This window comes from Aquarana catesbeiana, linkage group LG11, assembly GCF_042186555.1.
Source record: "Aquarana catesbeiana isolate 2022-GZ linkage group LG11, ASM4218655v1, whole genome shotgun sequence".
NCBI lineage: Eukaryota > Metazoa > Chordata > Amphibia > Anura > Ranidae > Aquarana > Aquarana catesbeiana.
Window position 1 is genome coordinate 109,823,011 of NC_133334.1, and position 14,951 is coordinate 109,837,961.

At 42.1% G+C, this 14,951-nt stretch overlaps 1 protein-coding gene across 1 annotated transcript in view; it reads right to left on the bottom strand.

The window, feature by feature from the left end:
• Positions 1 to 14,951, bottom strand: part of LOC141112243 (solute carrier family 22 member 6-like) — a 154,901-nt gene that overhangs the window by 90,360 nt on the left and 49,590 nt on the right. The window contains exons 5-6 of the mRNA XM_073604871.1: positions 13,821 to 13,941; positions 5,503 to 5,618 (exon numbers count right to left, since the gene is read on the bottom strand). Of these exons, the coding sequence (XP_073460972.1) occupies positions 5,503 to 5,618; positions 13,821 to 13,941 (237 nt within the window). The remainder of the gene's footprint in view (positions 1 to 5,502; positions 5,619 to 13,820; positions 13,942 to 14,951) is intronic.

Below are 14,951 nucleotides of genomic sequence, written 5' to 3' on the forward strand. Positions count from 1 at the left end.
CTTTTCCTGTGGCCTGCCAGGTTGCATGCTCGGATAAGGGTCTGGTATGGATTTTGGGGGGACCCCCACGCCATTTTTAAAATAAATTTTGGCGCAGGGTTCCCCTTAATTTCCATATCAGACCTGAAGGGCCTGGTATGGATTTTAGGGGGACCCCCACGCAATCTTTTTTTATTTTGGTTCGGGGTTCCCCTTAATATTCATACCAGACCCAAAGGGCCTGGTAATGGACTGGGGGGGGGGGGGGGGGACCCATGTCCTTTTTTTCAATGAGTTTATCTATATTGCCAAGACCCAACAATTCATTACAGCCGCAATCAGTTTTAAGTGACAATTTTTCCTTTAGAAGTGTAATTTTACTGTGGTACTGTTCTAAACATGGGAAAAATGCGCCACTTTACAGGCATACTATAGACACCCCCCAGGCACAATATTTAAAGGAATATTTCATTTCTATTGTTTCACGTTAAGCATTAAAAAAATCACTGCTCCAGAAAAAACGTCTGTTTTTAAAAAAAATGTTTGCATCGATAAATGTCCCCTGGGGCAGGACCCGGGTCCCCAAACACTTTTTATGACAATAACTTGTATATAAGCCTTTAAAATGAGCACTTTAGATTTTTCATGTTCGTGTCCCATAGATTTTAATGGTGTTCGTGTGTTCTTCCAAATTTTTTGCCTGTTCGGTATGTTCTGGTGCGAACCGAACCGGGGGGGGGGGGTGTTCGGCTCATCCCTACACCTGAGCACTAAGCTATGAACAATGGAGCAGGTCCGCCATGTGTGTAAAAATGAGCTTATTTCTGAACAGCCTCGGAATCGTGTAGTGGGGTTATGAGGATATTCTTGTGCGATACCATGTACCTTTGCAGTAATTTTTTATAATTATTTTCGATTCCACTGCCGTTGCATTGTGTTGAAAATGCTTTATTTTTATAGACATCATGTGGTATAAAGCATTACCACTAGGGGGTGTCATAGCAGTGCTGAATCCTACTATGCTTAGGGGACAATCTTTGTGCTAACAGTTATGTTACATGTACAGTATCTCCTGCTTGTCATTATTCAGACAAACAGACACAACATTATGTACTTGTGAGACTGTTAATCGAACGTTTTCTTTTAGAGTCATACAAAAAAAGTCTATTTATGCTAGCTATTCATGCATCTTTTTATTGCTCTATTGTAATTATTGGTTTTCTAGGGAATATTTTTTTATGGTCATGTACGTATTTCCGATGTTTTTTTTTTTATCCAGGTTGATGAAAATTATAGTATTTTATACATTTTGACTTAGGTAAATTTTTTGGCATTCTATAATATATTATTGAAAAACTTAATAATATCACACACTCTATAAACTCATTTTATTTAACCCCAAAAAATCTATTGCATGAATTTAAAAAAACAACTCAAAATGTAATTAATCTGTAACTGTACTATTCTTGTTACACATTTGATAATTTAATAAAAATCTTTAAAGGAAAAAAAAAAAAAAAAACACAACTCAAAATAGCTAAACAATTATTGACCACCCAGGTTAGCATGTATGGACAAAACAACCCCCTGCTTAGCTCATTCAAAACAAAGTAACAGATTTGTTTAAAACAATTTGCTGTGTGGGATAAATATAAAAAAGTGCTCCCAGCAAGGACGAAGGATCATACTTACACCTCCCCCCATCTGTTCCACCTTACATTGTAGTGATACCACTGCTTAAGATTCTTTAGGATCCATCACACCGTGGTCTCCAACCCTGATGTCACTAGTAAATTCTGTAATGATGTATGAGCTGGTGAGACAAACCACAGAACGTAGAGGGGGACCAGAAATCCAACACTCTTGGAAGTATTCGATTCTGAATATTCAGTAAGAATCTGTATCTCTGCAATACAAGGCAGATCAGTAGCACTGGTAATCACAGAGCTAAGCATGAACTCTCTTCTTTGCAGGGGCACTTTGTTTTCATATTTATACTGGTGACAGAGTCACTCTAAAGTCAGAGGTGTAACTAGAACCTTCTGGGCCTCCGGGGAAAGAAACCATGAAAGGCTCCCCGACCTCTAGTCCCTGGAGCCCTTCCCACTGATCTTGGGCCCTTTATTATGGTCCTGCAGCGGGACCCTTTCACATGTTCTACAGCAGGCCACCTTCCTGCCATCTTGGGACAGGTTGCCACCTTTTCTTCAAGCCAAACCTGAACACTCTAGCAGTGCATAGCATTTTTTTTTGTAGTATACATATATTGTGTGATTAAAACCCACAGAGTTCCCCTTTACATCTGAACTTGCCGAGTTCCCCTTTATATCTGAATCTGCCGAGTTCCCCTTTACATCTCAACTCGCCATGTTTCCCTTTACATCTAAACTCGCTAAGTTCCCCTTTACATTTGAACTTGCCGAGTTCCCCTTTACATTTCAACTTGTCGAGTTCCTTCATGTCCCCTATACATCTGCACTCGCCACGTTCGCCTTTACATCTGAAGTTGCCATGTTCCCCTTTACATCTGAACTCGCCGTGTTCCCCTTTACTTCTGAACTTGCCATGTTTCCCTTTACATCTAAACTTGCTAAGTTCCCCTTTACATTTCAACTTGCCGAGTTCCCCTTTACATTTCAACTTGTCAAGTTCCTTCTTACATTTTAACTTGTCGAGTTCTCCTTTACATTTTAACTTGCAGAGTTCTCTTACACTGTAAGGGGGGACTCTGCAGACTCTGATGTAAAGGAGAACTCTGAGGAATATGATCTAAGGTGGAACACTTGTAAGTAGTGGCTCTGATGTAAGGGGGGACACTGAAAACTCTGGTGTAAAAGGTAACTCTGATATAAAGAGGTCTCTGGTAACCAGAGCCCCCACATACATCATAGTTTCCAGCATTCCTCTTTAATCAGGGTTCCCAGAGTCCCCCTTACATCAAAGTCCGCTGAGACCCCCTTACATCAGAGTCCGCAGAACCCCCTTACATCATAGTCCGCAGAGCACCCGTTACATCAGAGTGTCATGATCACTTAGTGCCCCTGTTCCTCATTCCAGCACCCGGGTGTTGGCTGTTGCTTTTCCCCTGTCTGTGTTCACCTGTAAGGTGATTGATCCAATCAGTCACCTGATATAAGCAAACCAAACACTCTATCCATTGCTCATTGTAACTGTTCCAGCCTCGCATTTGTCTGCCTTGCTTTGTTGTTTGAATTCCCTGTGTATGACCCGGATCGGATATCGGACTATTCCCTGAACTCAGCCTGCCTTATTACCTAGACTGTCATTGGATCGGATATTGGACTATTCCCTTAACTCAGCCTGCCTTATTACCTGGACCGTCTTAGAACCACGCTATCTGTCTGCTAAACTGCAAGTAGTCTGTTGTTTGCTCTGTTCACGTCTGCTCTGTGTTTGGTGACTAGGCACTATAACATTGTGTATAAGTCCTGGGGACAACCAAGTATTGGTTGGCCTGCTTGTCTTAAGGGAAAGGGGAGTGCTATAGGTGAAGCACACAGTAGCTAGCTATAGTGTCTGACCACCTGCATTGAGATAGACGTGACATTCGTGACACAGAGTCAGTAGAGCCCCCTTACATCAGAGTCTGCAGAATTTCACAGTAAGGGGGAGCTTTGTGGACTCTAATGTAAAGGAGAACTCTTATGTAAGGGGTGCTCTGGGAACCCTCATTTAAGGGGGGGGGGGGTTGATGTAAGGGGGATCACTGTGGACTCTGGTGTAAAGGGAAACTCTGATGTATGGGGGTTGTTGCTCGCCAAAGCCCCCCCCCCCCCGTTACATCAGAGTTCACAGAGCACACCTTACATCTACACCTTACATAACAGAAAGACCGATGATTGGAGTGTAGGCCGTGGGCACACACGGGACATCCAGCTCTCTCTCTCTCTCTCTCCTTTCTCATCCATGCAAGGCGGGTGGCTGTCAGTGCTGGGTGTGGGCAGTACAAGAGAGAGTGTAACAGACACTCTCTGCTTACAACTGCAGCCAGCAACCCTACCGTGTAGCCACAGTCTGGGCTCTTGGGACCCCCTCACACTGGCATAACTCCAGGGCCCCATCGCAAGTGCGAACTTTGTGACCCTGTCAGTTCCATCACTGTTTAAAGTGGAATTCTGGTATATAACTAATCTTAAAACTGCACCCTTAACCCTAACTTAACCCTCCTAACACCTATACCAAGAAAGATTAGAATACTTACTAATTTTCAGTCCAGTCACATGATCTTCCCTGTGTCAGCCAGCAGTGGCTGCAGGGGAGAGGAAAGGGTGCTCAACAACGCCTGAAATGCCTGAACGGTGACATTACCCATAGGCTTACTATGACCCATCCCTTTTTGACGCTCCCTCTTCTATCCTCCTATCCGGTGGTAGCTGGCACAGGGGAGCCGATCACATGACCAGAGCGACCTGAAACTCTTTCTTCCACAGGTTAGTTAGTATAGGTGGTAGAAGGGGAGTGGGAGCAGTTTTAAGATTAGTTAGCTTTATCCCAGAACAATTGCTTAATCCTCAACCACTCTCCAGCAATGCATATATTTCCTTGCCTTGCCACACCATTAAGTGCTGGAAGCCAAGGCAAATACCTATTACTAATGGGTATGGAGCAGTATGTGATTTACTCTTTGGGCTAATCAGTTCCCCTGCACATGCAAAGCACAAATTCACTTTAAATTAAAGACCAAGCCTTTTTCTGACATTTGTTGTTTACAAGTAAAAATCCGATGGGCCCTCCGATCCACCTAGACAGAAGGGGACGGATCCCCTTCTGTTTTTTTTAGAGGACCAAGTTGGAGGTAGGCGAGTGTAAATGGACACAAGTCTGTTTACACCTGCAGCTCCATAGAGGTGAACAGAGGGTCAGATTGGGTCAGACTGATCGTGGAAAGGGGCCTAGGGCTGCTTGCACACTGATGCGCTGTGTTTTACCCACACTGCGGGTGAAGCTCAGTGCACCTGTGGCTTTCCTGCGTGTTAGCACTTTGCCAAAGACTTCTATGTCTAGAAGTCTATGGCTCAGTGCAGGTAAGCCACAAGTACACTGTGCAGCACCTCTGAATCAGTTTCAAAGTAGCCCAGTAAACATTGCAGGAGAGATATGCCCATATATATATACATTATGATTTGAGTAATAAACTTACCTTTAAGAACAGTCTTCCATTCAGGTATCGCCGGCTGTTGCTGTCCCAGGCAGAGTGCATTTGGTATCACTCCACCTGTGACAGTAGCCAGTGCTATACAGGAAGCAACGGGTTTTGTGGCTCTGCTCTGCAGCTGCTTGCTTCCTCTACTGCTGGCTTCATTCACAGCACTGATGCCCTGGAGAAGAGGGTTGGCAACCCACGATCTGGACTTTCTGACCTGCCATCCCAAAGCAGGAGGTCATGGGCCACATCAGAGGGATCTGATTGGGCACCCCTGCTCTAGTACCTACTATTTGATCATTTTCACTGTTATTGTTATCATGGAATATCTATTTATAAATTAAGAACAGATTCATCACCAAGTCATAGAGAGGAAGATGGTAATTTTCCGCATAGCTGGAGTGCGAAAAAGATCAATAGGGGTCATTCTGGAAGTCAATGCTGAGGAATCGTTTGGAGTTTCTAGTTTCAGCATCTGGAGAAAAAAGGAGAAATGGGAGGTCAGTCTTAATTGCTGTGGATTTACTCTCTTCATATGAAATAGTGACTGGGTTCCAATGCACAAAAAGAAAACATCAATAACAATATATGTGAGCACCCTGTCCTAGACAGGGGCTACTATCCAAATTTAGTCAAGCTGGGTAGTAGTCAGCCCAGATTAATTTATAGTTTACTTGTTCATTTGGTTTTCTCCTAAACTCAGTGCAGCTGTAGTCTCTCTCTCTACTGCCTTCACTGGAACTTATGGCAATAGTGTGAGAAGATACAGTAAACCTGAGTTATGTATATACTATACATGTGTTCTCTAGCCTACCGATAGGAGGTTTATTGCCACTGGTGCATGCTAGGGGGAGTATATATATTTGGGGAGGACCATGTGAGCTCTCTTCCCCCGGGATGCTGCCTGGGTAGGGTGTGTGGGGAGAAGCTGAGTGACTAGGCCAGGGGCCTAGGAAGGTTTTGCATGTGGTTAGTGCAGAGACCTAAGAGCAGAAGGAGCCTGCCTGTCCAGTGTGGCCCCAGGCTCAGGAAGAGGACAGGAAAGGAGAAGTCATGTCTGGGTTGGAGTACCAGAGGTGACTCTGTCACTTGAGGTCCTATGGAAAGGGAACTCATAGAGAGCCTGAGAAAGCACTGGGATGATCACCAAGACTGCTGCTGCTATAGATACTATTGCTATTGGAGACTGCTGCTGCATCTGAGAAGGCACAGGTTCCTGGGTCCAGCCTAAAGGCTGTTTTTCATGTACTGGAGTCTATTGTTAGAGTCTCTTTAGGTCGTTAATGAGTGTTTTGAATTCCCTAACCCTCTCTTCATGGAGACTGAATGAAATTCCCTTTGGCCATATGTACACATTTTACACTTATGCCTGAGGACTACACCCTAATGTGAAATGCTAGCCCTCCCTGTCTCTGGGTACTTCACCTGCCTCTGGGGATCAGGGAGCACTATATATGAGTACTGTTGTTAGCAGGCCTTCTAAGGCAGTACTAAACCATTCTATCCTTTACAGCCAAGTAAGCTGACATCTTAGCCTCTGTTTCTTTGTAGGTGCCATGGTACTGCACATGTGATCAGTGAGGATACCAGCCATTTGATGGCTTGACAGTTTGCTAGACAGCACAAGGAACTGTGACAGTTATTATTCACAGCATATCTTGAATGCAACTGTTTTGGGAAACAGTTAAATGCAAAGGATTAGTTTCACTTTAACAAGATTTAAACTACAACATGCACTGGTAAAACTGCACATCATTCCATATGTTGTTTGTTATTTCTAAAGGTAACATGCTGTTTTAATGTTTTTTTTAAATATATGTAAAGGTTTGTTTAAAAAAAAAAAACATGTCATACTTCCCTCCTCTGTGCAGTTGGTTTTGCACAGAGTGGCCCCAATCCTCCTCTTCTGGGGTCCCTCAGTGTGGTGCTCCTGGCTCCTTCCCTTCTCGAGTGCCCTGTTGGGGAGCCGCTCTCCCTTGGGGCACTCGTGCGGGCGCGCTCCCATGTCCTGCTGCTGCGTCCATTGACACAGACAGCAGAACTCGGCCCCGCGTCATTGGTTTTGATTGACAGCAGTGGGAGCCAATGGCTGTGCTGCTATCAATCTATCCAATCAGGACCCGAGACACCAGCTGGAGCTGGTGTGCTCATCCCCATTGCTGGAAAGACCGGGTTCAGGTAAGTAAAAGGGGGGCTCTGGGGGGCTGCTGCATCACAGGAGTTTTTTTGAGGGTTTACAAACCCTTTAAGGCATAATCATGACATGAAATAACCGCCATGTTGATAAAATAAAGATAAAATAACCAGCAAACAGTGGATGGTGTCTCATCTTCTCTTTGTAAACAGAAAGACCCTTTCTTTTTTTCCTATTTACAGACATGGAAATGTGAATGTGAAGTGGCTTCATATAGCAGCAGCGATTGGCACCTTGTGGTGTAGTTTACATCTAACATAGGTGTTTCGGCTCTCAATGATTTTTCTGTGCAGCATTTGCTTTGCACTTTTGAATTAACCATATTTCTTGAAATCGATCACAGTACACAGTCATCCCCGTATGAGCTCTGTATTTTTGCATAACGCAAAAGCAATTTCCTGTCCAGGTGCTCAGCATGGAGGAGCTTTCAGCTGGTTGCGAATGACTCTTTTCTACTTTGGCTTCCCTTTGAAGGTATGAACACTGGAAGAATAAGAGTCTGCAGAGTCAAGTTATATAATTATTTTGTACTGCCTGACATGGGACTCCTGAGACCCCAAACTGCTTTCTCGGTTTCTTACTGTGTATGTCATAGGCCCCTTATGATTCTTCAAGTTGTCATGCCTCATAGCCACTGTGGCAACCTGCTTGTAATATTTGAGATACCTACCCAAATCCCCCCAAACTTGCATTGAATTGTGAAAGTATTTGGGCCTGTGCTGATGGGATTTTGTTTACTTCAAATGGGATTTGCATTCCCATGCAGGTCTATGAGAATGCAAAAATACTTGAAGCAGGTCAAAAGGTCAACTGCAGGTCACATGCACCTGTTAGTAAATTCTGTATTTTCTCAGAAGCATCTTAAAATAATGTCAAACTGATGCCATTGATAGTAGCTTAAAGCCCCTCGACACAGGCTTTTAACCTGTTGCTCCAGGACTGAAAAGGGAAAGGGCATGCAGCAGCAAATAGACAAGTGTAGAATATTATGGCAATAGGCTTCCTATCCTCCCTCAAATCTTGCTGACAAATTTTGACATCAGCTGGTATAGACTGGGAATTGCATTGTTTTGGGTAGTATATAGTTATTTAACCATTTTATTTTTTACACAATTAAATTATACTTTTTGTTTATTTATTTTTTTCTCGTAAGGTCTTTTCTGCCCTGTGATGAAAACAATAACAGGGACTGCAGTGCAACATGGGTACTACCTTTAAAAACAGCCTTGGGTCTCAACAACACCTTGTACCTATTCAAGGAAAAAAAATGGGTTCTTTGCAAGATAAGGTTGCAAGATCAGATACTGGCCTCACAGAGAGGATAGACACAAGGAATACCACCTTGTAGGTGAGAGTAGAGAGAGGAATATGTCTAATGTTACAAAACAAGACCTTTCCTGAAGTGGGGATAAAACCAAATCAGGTCCTCCAAATTAAGCTGTAGGAAGCCTCTAAACTAAGCCAAAAATAGCATAAACATGATACTTAATAGTGTTGGGAGCCAAATGCTGGTCTAAACTATTTTCCCACGTGCTCCCACTCTTTTTATAATATTTTTTTTACATTAGTTACAGATTTACAAATTTTATCATTTACATTTTTAATATTTTTTAAATTCTTTTTTTATTTTATTTCTCATGAGGTTGTCCCTGCCCTGGTCGAGCAAATAGGGGCAGGGACAGCAGGCTCTAACTAAGACACTTAAAGCGATCATATCTATGCACTACTTGGTGTGTGTAAATGATGTAGTACTGGCTATAACAGCCAATGGCTGCAGTGCTGATCTGTGTATTCTGACAGGTGATGTCAGAATACAATAGCACAGCGGAAAGATCTACACATCCACATAGCTTGCATGGATCTGTGAGTTTTTTGCATTCAACCCCCTGGTTAAACAAAAAAAACTCCCCATGTTTACAGCCACCACATAACGACATCAAAGAATTGGTGAGTTGCAATGTAATAAACTTTTGTTGTGTCGCATTAAGGAAATTAAGGAAATTAACTGCATTTGAGCATCACAACCTGGAAATCTTATTTAACTCAGTTTTTATATTCACAGCAAACTCCCCCATAAATTCATGTCTGCATGATTTATTTTGTTGAGAAATCACTTTGAAAAACACCCCCTAGCATTTCTAGTTGTGGCCATTGTGACTAAGGGCAGATAATTCATGTAGCATTTATTTCCTGGAAATCATCTGCCACCGGCTTAGCTGAGAAAGCCCCATGAAGACTGCTGGGATATTGGTCTAGGCCAGAAACGAAGAAGCAACTAAAAAAATGTGGAAAAAAGTATAAACAAGTGTAAATAATATACCTTCCTATCTATTTGCTGATACTAGTAGCATAATGATTAAAATAGTTAAAGTTGATTGAGAGAGTTTAGTTTTGTTTAATGGACAGAAGGTGAAACAACTTTTAAAATAGAGAAACTGTTTACTCACATATAGCTAATCTTATATGTGAATGGCAACATCAGTATTGCTGTAATGAATCCCAGTAATGGTGAAGATGGTATGTGGGATGGAATTTAAATATTACAAGTAGTTTTTTTTTCATTTTGGAGATTTCCCTTTACTTCCTGTTCCACTGCCAAACAGGAAGTGAGAGGGAAATGAAGGGAATTTCTTGGGGAACCCCAAGTCATCAGACCTAGTGTCCTCATAGGAAGATTTCCCCTCCATTACTTTTCTGAGGATAACCGAAGATTTGCTTTTTACTTTTAATGATAATGGTAAACAGGGCAAATAGAGAGGGTGAATCTTCTGAACAGGGCCACAGACAGCAAAAAAAAAAACTGATAAGGGTTCTAATTCAAACCGAAAAAAAAAGTTTTGCCTTTAGTTATACTTAAACTCTGACTGAAACATTATGTATACAGGTAAATGATTTACTCCAAAAAGCCACAGAGGATACAGCAGTGTAAAACTTACCAGCAGCAGAACGTTAGCAATAGCATTTTTCGGCAGAAACTAAGCACCAATAACACAGGTAGGAGTAGTATTAATACAAGAATTAAAAAACTATAGAGAAAACAGCAGTGTAAAACTAGCTAGTGAAAGAACAATTTTCAATTCCAATTTTAGTCTCAAATTTACTAGAGAAAAAGATTAGGGTTAAAATATAAGAATTTAAAAGACCATAGATGATACAGCAGTGTAAAATTGGCCAGGAGCAGGACAATTTTAAATAGCAAGGCTAAGCTCAATTTATTAAAGACAAAGAGCACATGCTGGAGCTTTGCTACAAGAACGAAGATACCACAGATGGAAACAGCAGTGTAAAATTGGACAGCAGCATATAATAGTTTTAATCAGGGATAATAAGACTAAGCACTGTATGCCTAAATTTTATTTTATCTGTTCAGATCAGGGTACTGTGAATGTAAGTGATGTAATATAAGGCGATACAGTGCCTTGAAAAAGTACTCCAACTCCTTGAAATTTTCCACATTTTGTCATGTTACAACCAAAAATGTAAATGTATATTATTGGGATTTTGTGTGATAGACCAACACAAAGTGGCACATAATTGTGAAGTGGAAGGAAAATTATTAATGGTTTTAAAATTTTTTGAGACATAAATATCTAAAAAGTGTGGCGTGCATTTGTATTTAGCCCCCTTTACTCTGATACCCCTAACTAAAATCTAGTGGAACCAATTGCCTTCAGAAGTCACCTAATTAGTGAATAGACCTGTGTGTAATTTAATCTCAGCATAAATACAGCTGTCCTGTGAAGCCCTCAGGGGTTTGTTATGCCTCGTTTCTACTGAGGGGATCAGTTCAGTTCGGTTTGGTACGGTACGCTATTTTGAGTGTTTCCATTATGAAAGCGGCCCATACAACCGAACCGCACCATTCAGGGTCCTGCTTCAGATGTGGGGCAATAGAAAATGTTACCATTCGGTTAGGGCGGAGCTACGATACATTCCACTGAGTGGTGAATGTGTGACGCCATGCTAGGTATTTTTTCTAAACCCATGTATGGCCCCTGGCGCTCCGACTTGCAGTGGAAACGCTCACCTGAATAGGCCGGACCATTTTAGGCCTTCCAAACTGTACCGAACCGATCCACTCAGTGGAAACGAGGCATTAGAGAACCTTAGTAAACAAACGGCATCATAAAGGCCAAGGAACACACCAGACAGGTCAGTAATAAAGTTGTGGAGAAGTTTAAGGTAGGGTTAAGTTATAAAAAAATTTCCCAAGCTTTGAACATCTCACGGTGCACTGTTAAATCCATCATCCAAAAATGGAAAGAGTATGGCACAACTGTCAAGACATGGCCGTCCACTTAAACTGACAGTCTGGACAAAGAGAGCATTAACCAGAGAAGCAGCCAATAGGCCCATGGTAACTCTGGAGGAGCTGCAGAGATCCACAGCTCAGGCGGAAGAATCTGTCCACAGGACAACTATTAGTCTTGCACTCCATAAATCTGCCCTTTATGGAAGAGTGGCAAAAAGAAAGTCATTGTTGAAAGAAAGCTATAAGAAGTTTTGTTTGCAGTTTGCGAGAATCCATGTGGGGGACACAGCAAACATGGAAGAAGCTGCTCTGGTCAGATGAGACCAAAATTTTACTTTTCGGCCTAAAAGCAAAACGCTATATGTGGTAGAAAACTAACACTGCACATTACCCTGAACACACCACCCCCACTGTAAAACATGGTGGTGGCAGCATCATGTTGTGGGGATGCTTTTCTTCAGCACGGACAGGCAAGCTGGTCAGCGTTAATGGGAAGATGGATGGAGCCAAATGCAGGGCAATCTTAGAAGAAAATATTTTAGAGACTGCAAAAGACCAGTCTGGGGCAGAGGTTCACATTCCAGCAGGACAATGATCCTATATATACACAGCCAGAGCTACAATAGAATGGTTTCGATCAAAAAATATTCATGTGTTAGAATGGCCCAGTCAAAGTCCAGACCTAAATCCAATTGAGAATCTGTGGCAAGACTTGCTGTTTACAGATGCTCTCCATCCAATCTGACAGAGTTTGAGCTATTTTGCAAAGAAGAATGCTCTCTAGATGTGCAAAGCTGGTAGAGACATACCCAAAAAGACTTGCAGCTGGAATTACAGCAAAAGGTGGTTCTACAAAGTATTGACTCGGGGGGCCTGAATACAAATGCACTCCACACTTTTCAGATATTTATTTGTAAAAAATGTTGAAAACCATTTATCATTTTCCTTCCACTTCACAATTATGTGGCACTTTGTGTTGGTCTATCACATAAAATCCCAATAAAATACAATAACGTTTTTGGTTGTAACATGACAAAATGTGGAAAATGTCAAGGGGTGTGAATACTTTTTCAAGGTACTGTATACAGTAGGTGTACACTATCCTTGAATGTATGTTTTTTGTTTTTTTTTTTATAGTGGGGTAAAAATTTGATGAAGGCTCTGATAAAGGGGGCTTGGATTTATTTATTTGCAGGCCATTCATCATTGTGTAGGCAGGTCTGGTGTACCAAGTCTCTTAAAATAGAATGGCAGTTTTTTGGTGGATAGATGTGTCTGAAGGGGTGGTCTTTGTTTTTATATATGTGGCGTCATGAGTACCTTTACCATTTATTTTTAACCATTACAATTTTACTACATAAGGAGGAGGTGCTCTGCTTATACTGATTATAATCCACCTGAAGTGCAAAGACCAAGAAGTCCCTAGTTGGTCATTGATTGCTATGGAAAAAATTAAAATTGCTTCATTAATTTACTGTTTCCCCAATTGCAAAGGAGTTGAGTTCACCCGGAGCCTATGCTTGACCCAAACCTCATCCCTTAACAGAAGGTATTCACTATGTCACACATCAGGGATCTGTTCCCACTACTATGTGGACTGGGCAACAAGGGGTTAATAGCAGCAGCTGAAACTAGGCAGTGGTATTGGCCTTGACTGAATACCTGAAGACCCTGATGGAGAGAACCCAACATGCTCATTCGACAGTGGAAGTGAGAGCCTGTAGAAGGGCTGAGTCTAAGGTACTGCCTTGTCTTCAACAGAACTCCTGATGGTTGGGGTGGATTTGGTTGCAGGAGATGTCCAGATTGTGACCCTCCAAATCAGCTGATCAGGCAGCTACTGGGAACCGAGAGTAGGTTGCTGGAGATACTGAGACACTCAGGAGATGAATAAAGGTATAAGCTGGACAAACTATGGGAACACAAGGGTTATGGAAACAATACTGGAAACGAAAGCATTGGGAATCAAAAGAGAACACAGGGGGTCCAGCTGCTAGTGTGTGGAACGCATCACTCAAACACTGAGCACCCTGCACACTAGTCTTTTAAGACAGCGTCCACTCTGTAATTGGCTGAAAGTGGACGCACGCAGAGGGAAAGACCCAGCACAGAAGCATGGAACAGGTGAGTGTGACACATTAATCTCATTGCATCACATAGCCCTAATATATGAAAATTATTACTCATTTCAAAAAAGTAAGACAAATATTTTCAAGTGGAGCAATGTTTACCTCAAGAGTAACAGGGCTTCCATCTTTGTCCCCGTTAATTCTTACTACTCGATTCAGATTGTAAAGAGCTTGCTGAGAACGCTTTGCAAACACAAGCCAGCGAATTGACTCTGGGACCCAACTATCATTAGTAACATAGGAAGAAGAATGGAAAAACTGATTAATATTCAAAAGAAATGCAAGTAAATTGGAAAGCAATTAGCTGTCTGTAATTCATGTGCTATTTACAGAAACCAGCTTTCAAAAGTTATTTTCTTGATTGTACATTACAGGACCCAGGATGGTATTCTTAAACTACTGGGTCCTACTGCCACAAGATTGTACATTAGCAAAGCAAAGTTATAATATGACCCCTCCCACTCCCAGGATAGTTTTTGCTAGTGCCCTTAGGAGATGGTTGTCTTTTATGAGCTCTGAGAGCTAAACTATTTTTAGATTTCTTTGCAAGATTTTTTTTCCTGCTAGTAAGACTCTTAGCTGCAACTCAGCCAATGTGGCACAATTGAGGAGGGCTTTCATTGGCTGTGTCTTCGGGATCATACCTGAACCCTATTAGAAAAAAGATGTGAAGCTGGTTGGTAATGTTGCCTTGGACACTGGATCCTGCGTTAAGGCACTCACCTTGCCACACAGTGAATCATATTAGCTGCAGGGTGCTGTATTGGTCCGGGGTCATGGCGCTGGGTGATCTTGACCCATGAAGACCCCTTAGGTTGAGTGATGAAGACTGTCCATGTTATGCTGAAGTCTTACATGGGCTGCAACACTTCCGTGTGTTTGAATTACCCTATGCATTCCCTACTCCATGCTAGCTTATAACAAACAAAAAGGGGAGGGAACCAAACAAATGAAAGGTACACAACTGTACCCCCAGATATTTAACCACTCACTGCAATAGAGTGGGACTCAGTGGCCAAAAAGCATATGGAAAAATGTGCACTGAACCAGAAAGAAGGCACAGAACCAAGTACCACTTTAATAGAGCCCATGCGGGCTTAGCCAGCTTCACACAAGGTATGGCATATCCTCCTTTGTGCACATCCCTGGGCGGCCTTACCAAAGATGTTCTTGCACTTGATCCAGAACATGGTATTCTAGGGTTACAAGCCATATTTCCTATGTCTAAAAGCA